The 21,409-nt window shown below is 38.6% G+C and overlaps 1 protein-coding gene across 1 annotated transcript in view; it reads left to right on the top strand.

Annotated features, from left to right (window-relative positions):
* MCCC2 (methylcrotonyl-CoA carboxylase subunit 2) overlaps positions 1-21,409 on the top strand; it is a 105,341-nt gene that overhangs the window by 34,949 nt on the left and 48,983 nt on the right. Inside the window, exons 6-7 of the mRNA XM_072606302.1 lie at positions 1,156-1,268; positions 13,277-13,390. Of these exons, the coding sequence (XP_072462403.1) occupies positions 1,156-1,268; positions 13,277-13,390 (227 nt within the window). The remainder of the gene's footprint in view (positions 1-1,155; positions 1,269-13,276; positions 13,391-21,409) is intronic.

The raw sequence follows: 21,409 nt of genomic DNA on the forward strand, positions 1-21,409 counted from the left end.
GCCTCACATTCCATGACAGTAAACACAGGCTTGATACCTTCTTGAATACACTTTTTTTCAAGTTCTGAATCACTGTGGCATCTTATTTCTTGAAAAGAATTCATTTGCCTGTAGAATGCATGCATTAACTCCCAGACAGACTTTTGCTCACTACCTTAAAGTCTGATGATTAATATTACAAAGCTTGGAGGGAATGACATTTAAATATCCCTTTTGAGAAGCCTGTGGTTAGTTCCTGTGTATGTGTATGATAAAAAATAAACACCTCCACAAAATGTCTCAGATAACTGTGCTTCAGCATCAGAGTTATCTTCTAGGAGGCTGATTTAATCAGGTAAAATACGTTGTCTCGTTATTTTCATACTTCAATACCTTGAAGTTTCTCACACCTGTGAGAGGAAAGTAGAAAGTTTGGCAATAAAAGTACAATAGAGTCATTGAACCATAGATTTTAGAGCTTATATAACCCCTGGGTTTGTTTTGGCAGGTGTATTCTCAAGTATTTTATACTGTCTAGGTTATTTTAAATGGGATATCTTTTACTGTCTCTTCTTGTAGGGTTTTGTTTGTGAATGCTGATGATTTCTGTGGATTTACTTTGTATCCTGCTGCTTTGCTAAAATTATTGTTTCAGCTAACTTTTTAGTGGGTCCTTAGCGTTGTCCAAGTGTATAATCATAGTGTCTGCAAAAAGAGTTTTATTTCCTCATTTCCTATTTTGATTCTTTCTATTTCTTTTTCTTCTCTTATTTCTATTAGTATAATTTCCAGTACAAGATGGAGTAATAAGGGTGACAGGAGCCTTCTTTCACATCTGATCTTACTGGGAATGCTTCCAGCTTATTCCCATTAAACAATGCTTGCTGATGGTTTTAGATAAATATTCTTTTAATCAATTTAAGGAAAAATCCATTCATACTAATACCTTCAAGTGTTTTTAATAAAAATGAGTGTTATACTTGACCAAAAACTTTTTCTCCATCTATTGATATAATCACAATGATTTTTTTAAAAAAGCTTGCATTATTTATATAATCAGCTATGTTTTAATAGTTTTCCTTATGTTAAACATACCTACATTCCTGGTATAAATCCCCCTTGGTCATAATGTATAATCTTTGTAATACATTGTTGTAATGCTCTTACTATCTTTAGTTGATTCAGGAGGTGCAAACTTACCTCGACAAGCAGAAGTGTTTCCGGATCGAGATCACTTTGGTCGCATATTCTATAATCAAGCAATTATGTCTTCTAGAAATATTTCACAGGTAATTTTCTTACTTTTATTATGAATTAATGATCATAAAATAAACTTTTCCATATGCAAAGAACAAAAGAATTGTATGTGAAACTGTGAACTGTTATATAGAGTATGTTTTTTAAAAGTGTGTATTCATTTAACAGGGTAATAACAGAATTGTTTTGTATGTCTACCCTTCTGAAACTTGGTTTCTTCTGTACATTTAAAAAAATTTTACTGATTTTTTTTTTGTGTCTCTGCCACTCACTAATTATTCCTTCCTGTCTCTCTACAGTAGAAACTATCCATTGTAATAAATATAGTCAAGCAAAAAAAAAAAAAAATTGGTATCCTCTACATGTCAGAAAATGAATGTCATCTCATTCTCCATTCATTCTCTATCATGTCTCTGATGAGAAGTGGGAGGCATGCTTTGTCATCCACTAAAATCCTTCAGACTTGTTTTCTTTTACATAATTGTGGTCATTCTGTAAATTGTTCCCCTGGGTTTTGCTCATTCATTCTGAATCATTTCTCTCAGATCTTTCCAAGTTTCTTTGATTCCCTAATTTTTGTCATTTCTTATTTCTTAATAATGTTCCATTACATTTATATACCACAGTTTGTTCAACTCTTCCACAACTGAAGTACATATACCCCTGTAAATTTCAGTTCTTTGCTCTAACAAAAAGTGCTGCTATAAGTATTTTATTCTCTATGGATTCCTTCACTCCATCTTTAACCTGTTTGACACATTGCACTTTTGTCCCAAAGGATAATGTCAAACCTCTCTCTTTTTTTTTTTTTTTTTGTTACAACTTGGAGAAGACTGTGGATGGGCATGGGACAGATCAGATGCTATCTGGTGGTATAGTTTCATTAAAAAAATGCAACCTTTTCAGATACTAATGTTGGTTAATTGTGCTGAACTACTTTTTCCCTTTTTTAAAAATTCCTTACCCAAAGGGGATGGTTCCCTTAGTAGAGGAGGGGGAAAGAATATATTTAGAACTGAAAGTGGGTCAAAAAGAAGAACAATTAAAAATTTAAAAATCTAAAGGTGGGAGGAGGAGCCAAGATGGTGGAGTAGAAAGAAGCACATATGCTTAGTTCTTACCCTGCAGCTCATAAAATACCTGTAAAGAAGAACTCTCAACAAATTCTAGAGGCAGAAGCCACAGAGCAACGGAGTGGAAGACTTTTCTATCCCAGAGAGATCTGAAAGACCAATGGGTAAGGTCTGTCATGCACTGGACACAGCACAGCCCAGCCCTGCCTTGGCCACGTGGCACCAAGAGGAGCAGATCCTAGCAGGCTTCAGGGACAGAATCTCCAGCAGCAGCGCAGATCCCTCAACCCACAGGCGCCAAAGGTCAGTGAGAGGGTCTTTTCAGCTGGCTGAGAGGGGAGCAGGGTGTCCCCAAAACTCAGGCCTCCTCAGGTGGCAGCAGTAGAGGCAGCAGCAGACTGGGCTCCCAAAGCAGGCAGTAGCCTGCATCCATTGTTGAAGGTCTCATCAGAAACCCCCTGAGGGAACTGAGCCCTATGTGGCAACCCTGCCTTCACCTGAGCAGCTGATGTTAATCTCACACTGAATAGCAGCCTTGCCCCTGCCCAAAGCCCTGAGGCTGGGGAGTGGCTCATTTGAATATCAGCCCCCAAGTGCTGGCTGGGTGGAACTGGAGGGGAGGTGGTTGTGGAGAGGAAACTCAGAAGTCAAGTAACTGGTTGGGAAAATGCCCAAAAAAGGGAAAAAAATAAGACCATAGAAGGTTACTTTCTTGGGGAACAGGTGTCTCCCCCCATCCTTTTGGATGAGGAAGAACAAGGCACACTGTCAGAGGAAGTCAAGGCCCCTTCCTCCAGGGCCTCCAAAGGGAACTTAAATTAGGCTCAGGCAATAGAAGACCTTAAAAAACAAATTAGCAGCATACTAAAGGAGAACCAGAAAAATGCTGAGGAAAATAACAGCTTTAAAAAGAGGCTAACTCAGTTGGAAAAAGAGGTCCAAAAAGCCAACGAGGAGAAGGAGGTTTTAAAAAGCAGAATTAGCCAAATGGAGGAGAAGGTTCAAAAGTTCACCAAACAAAATACTTCGTTGAAAGAGAGAATTGAGTTCAGGGAAACAAATGACTGTGAGTTAAACCAAGAAGTTAACAAACAAAACCAAAAATCTAAAGGTGCTGAGTTTCAACTCTCCCTACTGCTTCTTCAAAATTAACATTTTTGTGTTTTATCTAACTTTGCTAATGTGAGAATTGAGCTTATGGAGACTCTATATTATATTTCATATTTATTTTTACTCCCTCACTGTTTGTTGTCAAGAAATTCAATGTAATCTGTAGAAAACTCCCAACCATGTTTCCCCTTGCAAGTATAGATCAAAAATGTGGTACAGTGGAAAGAGCTTGGCTCTGGGGGTCTCAGGAGTTAGGTTCAAACCACACCTCTGATATTTGTGCCCCATGTGACCATGGGCAGATCACTTAAACTTCTTAGGCTTTATCTGTAAAATGAAGGAGTTGAATTAGATGGCTTCTGAAGTCCCTTCTGGCACTTAAATTGAAATTGTCCTCTCCAGAGTTACCAGTGGTTTCTTGTCCAGTCCAATGATCTTTTTTCAGTTCTCCTTGACCACTCTTCAGCCTCTGACACTCTCAATCACCTTCTTCTCTTTGATGTTCTCTTTTCTTCGGGTTTTTCAGGATGCCGCTCTCTCCTGCTTCTCCTCCTACCTTTGTGACCTTCTCTGTCTCCGTTTCTGGATCTTCATTTCAGTTGAGCCCTCTAACCATGGGTGTTTGCCAAGGCCTAGTCTGGGTCATGTTACTCTTTCAGTTCCCATGGAGTCAGGGATCCTCTCTCCACTGATGACTCATGCATCTCTTTGTCTAGCCCTGACTTCTTTCTTGACTTCCAGTCCTACATTCCAGCTGCTTATTGGATAGCTCATAGTGAAATGTCTCATAGACATATTAAAATCAACATGTCCAAAACTTTGTACACAACTTGGCACTTATCAAATGCTTATTGATTGTTGTCTAACTAACTAATTAATTAATTAATCTACCTCAGGGTTGAAGGTAGAATTTAAAACCGTAGTCTTTTGGAATGTCACTAAGAACTTTTTTTTGTCCACAGATGAGCTTTTGTCTCTCAGTGGCAGAAGTAGTTCTTCTAGGCCTCAGTTTGGAGTGTGGTTTTCTTGAAGTCAGTCTTGGGTTCAATTCCTGCTTGAGATACAACTCATGTGTACTAACTCTGTGACTTGGGACAGAGCCTCTGTTTTTTTCATCTGTAAAATGGGGACACCACTGTTGTAATCTCTATGTTACAGAGTTGTTGTGAGGAAAGTACCTAAAACATTTACAGTTTTGTGTTCCTGTCCTGTTATTTTGTAGACATATGTTTATTGCTGGTTCCTTCCTTTGATTTTGTCTCCCAGTTACTATTTTTCCTCTCATAGTTGCTGTCATCTATAGAATCTAGCTTGGTGGGTCATAGATTCATATATTTTGAGGTACGTTCCCCCTTATTTTATAAATGACAGAATTGAGGCCCAGAAAGTTTAAATGGCTTGCCCAAGAACACATAGGTGGTCAGTAGCAAGGTTGGGATGTAGCGAGACAGTTTTCTTTTTCCTTGTCACTTTTTAGTTTTAAGGCTCTTGAGTAGATTTGCAAAACTCCAGGAAAATATATATTTCCTAAACCTTGTTAAACTATTCATAAGGAGCCTGCTATTTCTGTAATTTGAAAAGTGGCTCCAAAATCCATTTCCTGTTGTTCTACATAATTTTCTCTCTCTCTTTTTTTTTTTATAAATTTATTTATTTAAGTTTTCAACATTTAATTTTGGGTTCCAAATTTTCTCCCCATTTCTCCCCTCCCCCCACCCCAAAATGCCAAGCATTCTAATTACCCCTATCACCAATCAGCCCTCCCATCTAACATCCCTCCCTTCCCTTATCCCCATCTTCTCTTTTGTCCTGTAGGGCAAGATAACTTTCTATACCCCATTACCCGTATTTCTTATTTCTTAATTGCAAGAACAATACTCAACAGTTGTTCCTAAAACTTTGAGTTTCAACTTCTCTTCCTCTCTCCCTCCCCACCCATTCCCTTTGGGAAGGCAAGCAATTCAATATAGGCCATATCTGTGAAGTTTTGCAAATGACTTCCATAATAGTCATGTTGTGTAAGACTAACTATATTTCCCTCCATCCTATCCTGCCCCCCATTTCTTCTTTCTTTTGACCCTGTCCCTCTCCCAGAGTGTTGACTTCTAATTGCTCCCTCCTCCCATTGCCCTCCCTTCCATCATCCCCCCCATCCTGCTTATCCCCTTCTCCCCCACTTTCCTGTATTGTAAGATAGGTTTTCATACCAAAATGAATATTCATTTTATTCCTTCCTTTAGTGGAATGTGATGAGAGTAAGCTTCATGTTTTTCTCTCACCTCCCCTCTTTTTCCCTCCACTAAAGAGTCTTTTGCTTGCCTCTTTTATGAGAGATAATTTGCCCCATTCCATTTCTCCCTTTTTCCTCCCAATATATTTCTCTCTCACTGCTTAATTTCATTTTTTTAAAGATATGATCCCATCCTATTCAGTTCACCCTGTGCTCTGTGTGTGTGTGTGTGTGTGTGTGTGTGTGTGTGTGTGTGAGAGTGATCCCACCAACTACCCAGATACTGAAAAAAGTTTGAAGAGTTACTAATATTGTCTTTCCATGTAGGAATTTAAATAGTTCAACTTTAGTAAGTCCCTCATGACTTCTCTTTGCTGTTGACCTTTTCATGCTTCTCTTGATTCTTGTGTTTGAAAGTCACATTTTCTTTTTAGCTCTGGTCTTTTCATCAAGAATGCTTGAAAGTCCTCTATTTCATTGAAAGACCATTTTTTTCCCCTGAAGTATTATACTCAGTTTTGCTGGATGGGTGATTCTTGGTTTTAGTCCTAGTTCCTTTGACTTCTGGAATATCCTATTCCACACCCTTCGATCCCTTAATGTAGAAGATGCTAGATCTTGTGTTATCCTGATTGTATTTCCACAATACTGGAATTGTTTCTTTCTAGCTGCTTGCAATATTTTCTCCTTGACCTGGGAACTCTGGAATTTGGCCACAATGTTCCTAGGAGTTTCTCTTTTTGGCTCTCTTTCAGGAGGTGATCAGTGGATTCTTTCAGTATTTATTTTGCCCCCTGGTTCTAGAATATCAGGGCAGTTTTCCTTAATAATTTCATGAAAGATGATGTCTAGGCTCTTTTTTTGATCCTGACTTTCAGGTAGTCTCATAATTTTTAAATTGTCTCTCCTGGATCTGTTTTCCAGGTCAGTTGTTTTTCCAATGAGATATTTCACATCATCTTCCATTTTTTCATTCTTTGGTTTTGTTTTGTGATTTCTCATAAAGTCATTAGCCTCCATCTGTTCCATTCTAATTTTTAAAGAACTATTTTCTTCAGTGAGCTTTTGAACCTCCTTTTCCATTTGGCTAATTCTGCTTTTGAAAGCATTCTTCTCCTCATTGGCTTTTTGAACCTCTTTTGCAAATTGAATTAGCCTATTTTTAAAGGTGTTATTCAGTATTTTTTTGGGTCTCCTTTAGCAAGGTGTTGACCTGCTTTTCATGCTTTTCTTGCATCTCATTTCTCTTCCCAATTTTTCTTCCACCTCTCTTACTTGATTTTCAAAATCCTTTTTGAGCTCTTCCATGTCCTGAGCCCATTGAATATTTATTTTGGATGTTTGGGATGCAGAAGCCTTGACTTTTATGTCTTTCCCTGATGGTAAGCCTTGTTCTTCCTCATCTGAAAGGATGGGAGAAGATATCTATTCACCAAGAAAGTAATCTTCTATAGTCTTATTTTTTTCCCTTTTTTGGGCATTTTCCCAACCAGTTACTTGACTTCTGGGTCTTTTGTCAAGAGTAAGATCTGTAAGATCTCAGTTCCTCCAAGGTGGCACAATCAAGTGTGTACGGTGGTCTGGAAGCAGGAGAGATTTTTGTGCCCAGAATCTTAGCAGTTTCCTCTCCACAGCCACCTGACTTCCAGTTCTACCAAGTCAGCACTGGGGGCTGATTTTCAGATAAGATGAATGGGCATGGCTGCCCTTCAGTGTGAGATAAAGATCAGTTCCCTTAGGGCCTCTACACAGGTCTGAGGTAATATTCAGCTCCTCAGTGCCCCCAGGGGTTTTCACGATCCAACAGTGGACGCAGGTGGCTGTACTGGCTGGTGTGGGAACTGCTGCTACCTGCCTGCTGCTGATGGAAAGGCCCTTCTCCCTTCCTGGCCAGCTGAAAAAACCCTGTCACTGACTTTTGGGGCCTGTGGGTTAAGGGATATGCCCACCACTGCTGCTGCTGTGACTGGGGATTCCATGACTGGGGATTCCATGACTAGAGATTCTGCGCCCCCCCCCCTCCCTCCCCCAGGGCTGTTCAGAGTCATGCCACATGGCCAAGGCTGGGCTGTGCTCTGTTCTGCGTCTGGTACAATCGACATTTCCCATGGGCCCCTCAGGTCACCCTGGGCTGGAAATCTCCTCCACTCTGTTGTTCTCCACCTCCGCCTCTCCAAAATTTGTTGAGAGTCCCTCTTTACAGGTATTTTATGGACTATGTGGGGAGAGCCTGTGTATGTGTATCTTTCTACTCCGCCATCTTGGCTCCCCCCCCAACATAATTTTCTTAACCTTTTACTGCCAGTGGATGATTATGTTTATGTTTAATTATATATCCCAATAAACAAGAGCCCCAAATTAAAATTATTTTATATCTTACCCTTATATAGTTAGTTACTTATGTGTGAGCTGTGACATTTTGTTGTTGTTCAGTCATTTAGTCATATCTTACTCTTTGTGACCCTGTGTCCCTGTAATGTCCATGGGGTTTTCTTGGCAATGATACTAGTTTGCACTTTCCTTCTCCAGTGGATTGAGGCAAGCAGAAGTTTGCCCATCAGACTTGCTCAGGGTCACATAGCTAGCAATTATATGAGGCTAGATTTGAACGCAGGTCTTCCTTACTCCAGGCCTCGCGCTCTGGATTCCCTGAGCCACCTAGCTGCCTAATTGTGACCTCTACAAACAGGTTTGGTTTTTTTTTTTTTTACTCTTAGGGTTTTATTTTTTCTTAGAAGATTAAACCAACTATTCTCAGTGTAACCAGAACCAAGTAGTAATATGAGATTAGCTCCTTGTTTATACCAAGTGTTCTGTCTTTTAAAAAAAAAGAAACAAGTGGCAGTTTGATATCAGCATTTTACTCTCTTAGAGCCTCTTGTAGAACAGAGCACATCAGGTTGTTATGACTGAAATATTTGTGCCATTTTAACTTCATCCTTTTCAAAACTGTTTCATATTATACTTCTTGTGGTCCACTGTTGTTTTCTCAGGGCCTATTTATACAGTCCTTTTGGTTCTAAATATTTGTTGCTACTCATTTAAAGAAGCATTTTACCTTTGTCAGAGGCTAAAAGAGATGGTAATAAAATCAAGAAATTTACTAGTTTCACCCAATTATTTCTACAATGAGGTGGTTATTTAAATTATGCCATACAAATAAACCAGATATACAGGTGGAGTTACTCTTCTTTGGCTTGTTTATGTATGTTTATACTTTTGTCAAGCTGTCATCTTGTTCTATATCTTTTTTCTGCTTCACAGCTTCTCTTAGGAGACTCTATCCTTATTATGTTTTCTCATTTCCCACTTGGTTCCTGGTACCTTGCACTCTGACTTGGTGACTCCATTGTTTAACTAAAAGTGCCCTATTCAAAGTTACCAACTATCTCTTATCTGCTAAATCCAGTGGTGTTTTTTCAGTTCTTATTCTGTGTGACCACTCTTTAGCTTCTGACACTGATCATCTCTTCTTCCTAGACTTCTTGGCTTCCGTGATACTGCTGCTCTCTCTTGGTTCTCCTCCCACCAGTCTGATGTTTCCCTCTTAGCCTCCATTGTTGGATCATCCCTCTTTCCCTTCTGGCTTATTAAGGCATTTCTAAACGGACCCGTGTCTTTTCTTCTCTCTGTAATCTCTCCCTTGGTAATTTTATCAGCTTCAACAGATTCAATTATCATCTCTATGCAGATGCTCCCAAATCTCTAGCCCTATTCTCTCTCCTGAATGCCAGTCCCATTTTAACAATTGAATGTGAGACTTTTCCGCCTGGATGCCCCTTAGACGTCTCAAACTCAGCATATCCAAAATAGAACTCATTATATTTCCTGAAAAAAACATCCTTCTGCCAAGTGTCCTTGTCTCTGATGAGAGTCTCATCATTCTTTTAATCACTTACATTTGCAGCCTTGGTGTTTTCCTTTTCCTCACCGTCCCCATATTTAATCATTTGCCAAGTCTTGTCAATTCTACTTTTATGTCGCTTTGCCCATCTGCCCCCTTCTTTCTACTTATATAGTCTCTATTCTAAGCCCTCATTACCTCTGATTTGGATTATTATAATAGCCTCCTAATTGGAGTATCATCTCTCCATTCATAGCCATCATCTGGATAGCTGCTATATTGATATTACTAAAATACAGTTCTGACCATGTCAGTCTCCTACTCAGGAATCTTTAGTGACTTCCTGTTGCTTCTAGGATAAAGTACAAACTGTTCGTTAAAAACCTGCCACCATCTGACTCCTGCCCACCTTTCTAGGCTTATTTCTTAAAAAAATTTATTGCTGTGTTTTGTTTTTACAAACATTTGCAAATTACTGCCACTCTGTAAGACCTGTTGTAACAAAGTACAACAATTAAGCAAAACTAAGAATATAGTGGCCTTGTTTGAAAAAGGATGAAATATTTCACATCCCTAGCATCCTTCCGCCACCTTTTTAATTTTAAAAATATTAACAGAAATCTGTTTTCTCTCCCTCCTAACCCTTTGCCCCATTGAAACATGAGAGTATTTTCATATTATCCTCCTTATGCACTTTCCATTCTAGTCACACTGGACTATTACCACTTCTCTAGACATAACCTCTCCCATGTTCCACCTCCCACATTCATGCCATAGTGTTGTTTTCCGTTCTCTACTTCTCAGTGTCTGTTTTGGGCTTTCAAGTGTTTTAATTGGTGAGGAGGCTGACTTTCACCTCCATTTTAAAATGTACACTTCAAATTCTTTGGGCCCTACAGTTAGAGAATTGAAAAAGGAAGCTGGACCAGCCTATGAGTGACTTTGCAAACTTGTCATAAACTGCATAGAGATGGAGCCTTATTTACTAACCTTGCAAAGGACTTTTACCTTAGGGTGGGAGGCCCATGAAATGAGATCATGATAAATTTCAGGAATATAACAGCTAATTCAAAACACTCCTTCTTCTCTCTTTCTTCCTCCCATTTCCCCCCTTCTCCCTTTCTTTCTGTCACACAAACACATATACTTATTCATATACATGTATATAAAAATGCATTTTTACTAGCAAAGTAAATCATTTTTAAAGGGATCGAAAATAATATGGATATATCTATATGTGTGTATATGCTATCTAATACAGACGTCTCTGCTTTTGTTTGAAAGTTCCTGTTCAGCAGTGTGCTGTCATAGTTACGTACGTATACATAAAATATATAATATACAGATCATTATTATATGCGTGTATACACACACACACACACACACACACACACATACATGCGTACATTTCTTTATGTTCAGAATTAACGTTTCACTCAGTAGTCCCTCATTTGAGCTGTAGTTTTGCCCCCAGTACAATGTGTCGTCATGTTAGGACATATGCTGATGTCTCGATGATTGGGTAGTGGCTGAGAATGGGATCTCTTGCTTTATTTATGAAAACATTAGGGAATTCTGACTTAGACCTGTTGCTTCATTTCTAGTGTTTTGGGGAGTGGGGAGGGAATAAATTTGCGACAGAAGTGCTTTGGATGTAATAGGCACTGAAAAACCATTTATTGAATTGAATAAATCAGTGTAGTATTTTTTTCTCCATTTGTGATTTAGGTAAATATATGATTGACTTATAGGTAAATATGTAGCTTAACTTTCTTCTTTTGAATGTGTAAATAGTTTCTACTATACAAATATACTCAGAATTTTTCCTTGAAGTGCTTGTGAACAGACCTTGTTCCCACTCCTCTCTGGGGGTTTAGGCATACATTTTTATTAAGTTGCCTAGTTTTCATCAGCTGTGGAGGGACATTTTTGTTCTTTTGTTTCTATCTGAGGGATGGGGTATTTTTATTTTGTCTGGTGTCAGAGCAGAAGAGATTACTTTGGCTACATAGACATAAACACTTTAGGATTATGGGGATTGGAGAAGAAAATGTGTCTTGCAGGAAGTTTGATGTAGCCTTAGCGAGGTGGTTTAATCTATATCCTGAAGCATATTCTAGTCATTTTTCTGTTTTTCATCTATGTGACTTTTCTGCCGTGTGGCAGATCTGGCAGGTTTTTCCCTGAGAAAGCACTTAGCTTCCTTTTTTCCTTTTGAGTCTTGTTTCTCTTTGCCAGATTATTCCACTCTTGTTTTTCCCTCAGTTTTGAAAATCTACTGACAATTTTTTCTCTTCCTTCTTTTCCTGTTCTTTCATTTGTCTCTTGGTTGTGCTGTGTGTGTACTTAGCTCTTTTCATCTCTCCCCTGCCCCCCATAAATCATTCCCTTTTAGCATCTTATATCGTTAGGATAGTTCTTGTCCAGATTTCCCAAATTTTCCTTCCTTTGGGTGGTGGAATCTTTTGAGCTGAACCTAGTGTTTTAGTTGTATGGAGAACAGATAGACATCATGAAATTTTGTACCTTAATTCTACTGACCTTTATTTTTTCCCGTAACTGAATTGTCTTGACAGGTACCAAGGTACATTTCAACACACAATTTTTTGGGGTACACGTTAAAATAAATTGGAGAGGCACTTTTACTCTCATTTATGATAACTTTTCTTATCTGGGGGAAAAAACTTCCAGTTGACATCTCCCACTTAAAACAAATAATGCTATTTTTTTTTGCTTTTCATATTTGGAATAATATTATCATTGTGGTTTCCTTTTGTAATCTCTTTTCAGCAGATATTTACATGCCCCTAAGGGAAAATAATGGACATAATAACAAAAAAATGTCCTTCCTACTTTTTTTTTGATAGCTGTGATATATTTCGCCTACTGTGGTTAGGTGATTCATCGTATTATTAATTTCTACCTTGTGCTTATTAGTTAGTCAGCCATTCATCTATTTTTTGTGCTGTACTAAATGAAACGAGAAGTTTTATGTAATAACAGTTTTGTATTTACCATTCAAAGGGACACAAAACATTTACAAATCTCATTTTGGTAGTCTTCCCAGTAAGGCTGCATTACCACCTTAAAACTTCTGCTACTAGTTCTAGTTTGCTTTTAAGATAACCAGACTGTTTGAGATACAGCTTTGAAGGCTCTTTATTTGCATGATGGAAATTTCTCATCGGCAAAATGGACCCTTTAGCCAAACCATTCTTTAAAAAAATGACAACTGACATTTCCCACCAAACACTCAAACCAGACCCTTTTCAGAATACATTCCCTAAAAAACAGCTAGATTGTTACACCTGTCTTTGACAGGAATCAGGACTGTATCTTTTAATTTTGACGACATGATACAAGCAACTATTGTTGATCAAAGGTTTGCTGCCTTTCTGTGTTGACCTCACTTTTATTTTGACTCTGTTTTCTGCTTTTTTACCTCTGCATTAATTCACTGAAGTCTTTCCATATTTCTCTGAAATCTTTACACTCATCTTTTAACTAGTCAAAGTATTTTGTTCCAAAGAACCTCGAATTCATAGTTTAACTTAAATATTCCCCTCCTGTAGCCTGTCATATACACTCACTAGGATATCTCACTTGGGCTTTAAAATTGAGGTAGAGAGACTGATCAGTAGCTTGTTTTGTCAACAAAAGTGGGGATAGAATTGAGGCCTTTGGATCATTAGCCCTGGCGACTCCATTCTGCCTTTTGCTTTACCTCTCAGGCCCATACGTTATGATTCTGCAGCTTGTATTTTGTGTGTGTTTGGATTCCAGATAGCCGTGGTAATGGGATCCTGTACAGCAGGAGGAGCTTACATTCCTGCAATGGCTGATGAGAGTATCATTGTTGGCAAACAGGGCACCATTTTCCTGGGAGGACCCCCCTTGGTAAGTAAGCACTTATTTGTAATCATTTGATTTATAGCATCTCACATTTTTATGCCAGAGGGAAAAACCACCAAGTCTACTAGATTGGAAATTCTCTTCAGTATTTCCCTCATGCCTTAGCACAATTCTCTGTACACATTAGGCCCTTAAATGTTTTTGAATTGAAATGAAGACTTGGAAGTTTCATGTTCATTTTGAACAAATTTGTTAGTAACATTTTGTTTAAAGATAATAGGATCCCTGGTTTTTAGAAGAGTTGGTGGCAGACATACATTTGGAAGCTTACATTTCGTCAGTTATCTCTTATCTCTCCATATGTAAACTATAAAATGTTAAGGAAAAGGAGTTCATTAATTCTTGGCTTTTATATGAAATAGAGATTTATTGTCCAAAACTCTTAGTTTTAATTGAAATCTGATAACCAGTTCACCTCATTGGACATAGACCTGGAATAATGGTGAATTTTTCTTAAGGTAAAAGTTTGAGATCATGTTACTTGATGCTGTGAAAGTAAATACAGCCTAAATGCTCCAGAACAGACATTTCTGACTTAAATTTTAAGACTTAGTATGAAATTTGGCAATGGTCTCATTTGTCTTTTGAATCAGTTGGTTTGCTTCTTTTTGTTTATAAGGCATTCCAGAATCTTACCAGTGTGATGGTTTATTTTAATTCGAAATGGAGTTGATTAAAATTGATTGTCATCGTGCTCACATTTATTTTTGTAAAGTGTGGGGGCCTTTTATGACATTAGGTGTGGAAAAGTGATGAACATACTCTGGTTATTGGCTGCCTTGTGCCAGACCAAAGAGCAGCCCAATAAAAGGCCATAGAGTGGCAATTTGGAAGAAGTTACTAGAACTTAAAGATGAAGGGGCTATACGTATACTTGCTGATCACATACTGGATATATTGTAGGATAGTTGGGGAGTATCAGCCAAATTATTTTGCTTCCAGAAAATGAATAGGTAGTGATCCTTTACAAAGTATATTTCACACAAGAAGGTATACATACAAGGGCTTATTCTTAGAAACAAAATAAGTTTCTTAATTTTTGGTGATTTTCTTAAAATCGGGGATAGGGCATACAAATTTGGATGCTGAGGACAGGTGGCAAGAGTCCTATAGTTCTGGTCTGTGCTCACCACCAACTAGCTGAGTGACCTTGTGTGGAAGGCTCTGATCATTCCAGGTCCCTATTTTCTAATCTCTAAAATGACTGGACTTGGATTGCAAGGTTTCTTTAAGAGGTGACATGCTCTGATGCTTTCAGTTAACAAGCATTTGTTGAATGCTTACTGTGTGTCAAGCATTGTGCTTGGGCCTGGGGATACAAAACCAAAAGTGAAATAATTCCTGCCCTTGAAGAGTTTCCATTCTCTCTGGGGAAACTACAAATGCATATTTAAATACATGCAAAGTAAAGACAAAGTACTTGTAAAGAGGGGATGGAGCACTATGAAGTCATCACTGCGAGAACACTCTCTATTCCTTATTCTAAGTTCGCTTTGTAAGGGGCAGAGCTGCTGCCACAGTTCCAGGGGGAACTTCTATTGTAGCTCCCCTCGTGAAGCAGGTTCTTTGAAACCCCCTTTTCAGTATAATCAGAGACTCTCCTTTGGCAGTAAGTGTGTATAGGCTCCTAGCTCAAATGTCCTGGGAAAAGAGACAGAGAGGTAGGAAGAAAGGGGAAGAAAATGCTCTGGCCTGCTGGGTTTGGGAAGATTTGGAGATTTCTTCTTACCTTCTGCTGAGGTCAGATTTTGGTTACTGCTGTAACAGGAATGGCACACTGCCAGTCCTGCTATTGGTGTGGTCTGTGCTTTTTTTCACCTAGGACGACTTTAACTACTTCTGTGATAGAAGTAGCATTCCTCAGCAAGATGTAGTGACTTCTAGATTCTGATGGCACTGTTCCTGTGATGATGGATTAGTTGTTGTCTCAGTTGCTTCAGGTTTTACAGCTAGACCTGAGAACCTAGGCTAGGCCTGTTCTGTACTTTCTACCTTCTCTTATCACTGCCAGGTTGGCAGGAGGCTGCAAGATAGTTTGTTTGGTGTGACACAGGTGCTGGGGGTGCTCGCTGACATATTTTCTTGTTGTCATATTAGATTGTTCTTGTTTTCATGTATTTTATAGTAAAGTGGTTTGGTCTTTTAAAGTAGAAAACTTGAAGATTGAGGGCTCTTGATGATTAAGGGAGTTTGGGCTCTGTTTTTACAGTGTGGAGTAAGAGGAAGCAAAAAACAGTGGATATAGAGTCAGCCTTGAAGTTGAAGAAGACCCAATTTCAAGTTCTGGCATGCTTAGCTAGTACCCCAGGCAGCCCTTGGGGTTTACACACTACAGAATATTTGCCAGGAGAAGTTTGGGAGGAGAAATTTCCTCACTGAAAGTAAGGTTAGGCTAAAACTGCCACTGGTGAAGTATCACCTGAGGACTTTGCGGGGGAAGGATGGGGGGGTGGAGAAACTGTTTAAAAGACTCAGAAGCTGTTCTTGTTTTCATAATATTGTGGGGCATCCCTACCCTGATGAAATCACAGTTCTGACCAAAAAACCCGAGTCGAGCCATTCAAGAAGGTGCGCAAAATTGAGACAAATGTATCTTTAAACACGTTTGATAATTTTTAGTATGTTTAATTGATCTCTGTTTACAAAAGGGAATGATGTGAGTTAGAATTAGGAAATATCTATGTGTGGCATGGGTCTTGAGACCCCCGAAGATAATCAATCAGAGGCTTGTCTTAGGAAAGGCAAAAAGGAGTTTATTGCTTTCTCGTGAGAAAGGGTACTACTCCCCCCCTTCATCACACTAATAGTGCCAGCCAGGGAGCACAAGGGGGCACAGCTCAAAGCAAGTTTATATAGACCCTAATGTGGAAGCCATTCACTGGCTTCTCCTCCCATTGGCTGGGCTTTGGAGCTCACAGTCTAAGCTCGGAAGCTTCTCCCCAAGAACAAAGGACAAAAAGGTGCAAAACAGGGAACTGTTTGCTCAGCAAAAAAAAAGAAGTGGGGCAGTGTAGGTCATAGATAAGGTCAGGAAGAAGCGGGAGTCCGGCAAGGACAAGATATGTTACAAAGCGTGCTTCTCTACAAGATTAGCCTACTGCAGATGTTCAAGGGAGTGTGTTTTAATAATACAAGAAACAATTAACTCTTTGAGGAGGCTTCACTTGTGAGAGATCATCTCTCACATTCCCCCCTCTTATTTCTTACAATTTGAAGACTCCCCACAACATTGTTGGAATACTTCTTCCACTACAACCTGGTGCATAGCCACAGAATTGGCTAAGGCCTAGAGGTCAGAGGCAAAGGAAAATACCTGCAGCAAAACAAAGAAAAGGCATAGCAACTAACAAGAACAATAAACCTACAACAGTCTTTTCAATCACGAATGGATCGGTCCCTTCTTAAAAGTGAACTTTAAGGTTCCAGGTTCTTGTGACGCCACAGTTCATTGGGTCATAGCTGTCACCGTCCCTTCAGTTGGGTATGAGGCTGATTGATGCATTGACAAATGACAAGGGGGGCACTCCCCTTCATGAGATTTCACTAAGGAGTCAATAACAGGCTCCAGTGCTTACAATAAATAATCATTTTTAACACAGCACATATCACATCATGAAAAAATTCCAACCTCTGGTCGTGTGATGCTTCCTTAAAGCATTTACAGCATAGACCACAAACCATTCTTCTTTTAACATTAACCAACTGATACAAAAATAATAATGACTATGTGTGCTAGCCTCTCAGGCCCTTGGCCTGATGGTCTCCATACTATTACTAAGAATTAAAGGACCCGAACTTATTGTTGTTGGTCTAAAATCCTAAGCCTAATAGCTTAATTCTTGGACTTAACATCAGATGTTCCCCTACCAACAATATGTTATTTAATAGATCTGGTATGATGTTTACAAAACTTTTCATTATAGGAAATTGCCATTTAGAGTAGGGACATTTCAGGGGAACATCTCCCTAACTTCATGTCAGTCCCAGGCAGGAGTAGATTGTCAACTGGCATCCAGCCGGGCTTAAAGTCTGCCAGGTGTCAGTGGGGAAACTGAGTCATCAGAATCCTACCTCAGCCCAGGCTGAACAGCTGCTCTCCCACCCTTCCCATGAGGTCAGCCCTTTGCAGTTCATACCAGCATCTCACAGGCTCGCTGGCATCATGGATCAGTGGTTCAGACAGTCTTTCTTGCTATCCACACCTGGAGTTAGACTTAAAAGAACAGTCAGTTAATAGTCCCGTAAAATCTTAGAATAACAAGCTCCAATCAGTTTCAGATAAGACTAGAATTTCACTCCAGCTAAGGAACATCTTTTGAGACAAGTCTTAAGTGGCTTCCATGCCTCTCTGTACATGTTCTAGTTCCTGACTGAATAACAATCATAAGATCAAATTTGCTATTAAAACCATAAGTCATTGCTCTAATAGATTTACATCTGTTTCCCAGGCTTCTCTATCCCTTTCTAACCATGCTCAGTCTAAAAGAATGAGCTCCACATACGATAAGTTCAAGCACTAACTTCAACTTAAGTTCATGAAACGAAATAAAATCAAAACAGAAACATTGAACTTTTCCATCAATACAAAATATCACCAGAGGTTACCTGCCTCTGAGAAACTACATGAATTCTTTTCCCCAAATTGAAGATATTTCTGATTTAGTCTCAGTAATTAATTCAGTCAATTGTTTTAATACTAATTGCTTTTACATTATTTTGTAATAAGTAAAGACCTTATTCCAAGTTGGGACCTTTGTCCCTTACTCCAAAGGAGTTTTATTCCTATTTGTCTAAAAGGGCCCTGGAAAAACCTCACCTTGAAAACTCCTTTCCCCACGTGAACTGGCTCTCCTGAGGCCCAGAAGCTTTTCCTTATCATTATGCCCAAATCTCCAGGTTACTGGCCACTCCCATCAAGACCATCCTTGGAACCCCCAGACCACCTGGAGCCACCCCTAGACTCCTTCCTCAGTCCCTCTGAAATAAGATGACAAACTTTGACCTTCTTTAGCAGAAAGGAGGCTTGGGTTGAATTCATTTGAACAAGTCCCAACATGTCACTGTTTTTGGGTCCCAAACACCCCTAACCTCAACAATTCCATACAATTACAGTTCACTTCAAGTCCATATCTTGTTCTGTGGAACAATGATACAACATCATATTTGTACTTTAGTTTCCTTTTCTTTACCTGATCATTCCCAGGGATTTTATCTTTCACAAGACCATACCAGAGTACCCATTTACCCAATTAATTGAGAACAGCAAGATTCCCCTACTTGAATTGTGCTTACATCTTAAACCATCTGCTTTGATTATAGAAATATGCCATGAAGATGAAAAGCAAGAACCTAATTGGATATCATCTTCACTTTATAGCCAGACTCAGAAATAGTCAAGTGAGAACACACTCCTTTTCGAAGGAACATAATAGGGAAACTGAGCCAGAAGGATCCCATCCAAGGTTGAGGACAGGATTGTCTCCTGAGGCAAATTTTTGCGTGTAACAGTCACATTCCTCTCTGAGTACAGTCCCAGCAGCTTATACATATTAGATGGCAGATTTCACTAATCAAAATTTTACCAGGACTCACATCTTAAATCTTAAATTTGTCCTAAAAACCAATCACTAGAGATTATTTATCACCAAACGGATTCCTTGTTTAGGAACTCCATATACAAACAGTTTTCACTTTACTTAAAAGATTACAACTTTTAAAAAAGCGAGGGGCCACCATTTTAGACTCTGTAAGTCTTAGAGGCCCCAAGATGGGGCTGGTGTCCCTGCTTTCCTTTGACAATAGGAAAGAGTTAGCATCTCTTCTCTGAGCATCTCCAGTTCAGATTAGATTTTAAAAAGTCCTTCTGTAATGACTGGACTTCAAAAGGAAAGGGGGATTTGGCCAGGAGGCTTTTTGTCTTAAAATTATCACAGAGCTTCCTGGAGCCATAAAATTCTTTGTCTCCCTTATCTTGCCCCTTATCTTCCAAACCCCATAAAATCTTTAGTTATTATAACAAATTAGCTTACAATATAAATTTGTCAGGTAGGTCTTTCAAAAATCATACAAAAGATTTTACAAAACATTTGTTCATACAACAATTATCTTCCTCTTTTAAGAACAGTTTACAGTTTATCACAAAACCCTCATGAACCTAACTGGCAGAAATTACAAGATCTAAAAAATGTGCCTTTGCACATTTACCTATAACCTTCCTTTTACAAACATACTTTTGTAAATGCTTGATTCATAGCAAAAACAAGTTTAGTTAAAACTTCCTAAACAGCAGAAATAAACTTTCTAATATACTTAATACATCCTTAGATGGAACAGGCTTGAAAATAACACCCATATACAAAAATATGTATGTATTTTTTTTTAAGGATTTTCATTTTCTCAGTAGGAATTTTACAACACAGAAACTCTTACACAGAATTCATAACAGCCTTTTTAACCAATTTGTTATTGATTTAACAGTGCAATTCCTAATATAACAACATTTAGATTTGCTTAAAAATTTAAACTATTAAAGTTTCCTTAAAACTTAAGATAAACCATTAACTCATTCAACTGCATACTTTTCCACATCACCTTGCACAGTAATTCATCTCCTTACCACCATGTGGGCACACTCTGTCACCTGATATCCTTTCAGATAGAGTCATCTCAAATTTGATTGAGCTATTAATTATCAAATCAAGTTACATGATTTTTCTGTCTTCTTATTTATAACCAAATATGTTTCAAATTATCAAATTTCTGTCACATCCCTTTAAAATCCCAATCTCTCTCTCTATATAACAAAATCCAAATTTGAAAACTGTGTAAGTTACATTAATGTTTCACCTAACATATACCCATCCTTGTGTTCAGCACTTTACAATCATAAATGCCAAATAATATCTTTTTTACTTAATTCTGATAGGAAGAGCATTCTCAGATGCTGTTCTGTATTCCTCCAGGACAGATTTTGACTTTAATCTTATCAAATCTGGATTTATAATCACTAATGATAAACGTGTTAGCCTTCTTTTTAAAAAATCAAATACTCTTGCTACCTAAAAGAAAACTTTATTTATAACTTCCCATAATCTCTTTTTACTCTGCGTCCTTAAAGAGCTGAAATGCCATCTTCAAGCTCCTTCCTGCCTCTGAGACCCACCAGACAAGCTCTCCCAGTCTCCTTCCAGCTTTTAAATTAGATGGGGGGGGGGGGGTAACCTTCCCCTTGTGCATGTGTTCTGAGCACATGGACAGAGTTAATGCTTCTGAAAGAAATCACTGAAATTCTAAAGTGAATTTGCAATTTTAAACACTTTGTCTGGTATTGGATATATTTACTTAATTTAAACATAAAGTACAGATTTTAGCTTTGAGATCTCATGAAATCAAAACTCAACTTTTCACTCCAGACTGCCTGTCTTTTACTCCGCTAATTTCCATTACAAAAGAGATCCTCCTTTAAATGAGGTTGGGAATGGTCTGCTACTCCCCTATCTGAGGCAGAAAGACCTTCCAGTTTCTTCAAAAAAATGTTTTGAATCAGATTAAAGAGCCTGCCTTTTCAGGATAGTCCAGCTCAGCCTTTCTGCTCTTGCTGGCTGGCTAGCTAAATTTGCAATCTTACTGTCAGATAAAACAGAGACAGACTTTCATTCACACAGAAATATCAGCACAACATATACAGACAAGACATTTGACAAAACATTAAAGAGTGCACATATAGGTTTAAATTTTTGGCAAACCCAGTCCTTGGAGGATCTGTACTTTGGCAGGAAGACATTTTCTCTGAGCTGAGTGCCTGCCCAAACTAAACAACAATACTTAATCATTTTCTTCTTATCTTTTCCTTGATACTTTTGTCTTCCGGGACCTTCGGAAGACTATTGTCCCGAGTTTTGGAGGGAGACTTTTTTTTTTTGAGCTTTCCCCATGGCTCACAAGCTCTTACTTCTCTTTAAGAGAGAAGCTCAATGATCTTGCCCCAGGGGAACAGGAAGAGGC

This window comes from Notamacropus eugenii, chromosome 4 (genome assembly GCF_028372415.1).
Source record: "Notamacropus eugenii isolate mMacEug1 chromosome 4, mMacEug1.pri_v2, whole genome shotgun sequence".
In the NCBI taxonomy this organism is placed as follows: Eukaryota; Metazoa; Chordata; class Mammalia; order Diprotodontia; family Macropodidae; genus Notamacropus; species Notamacropus eugenii.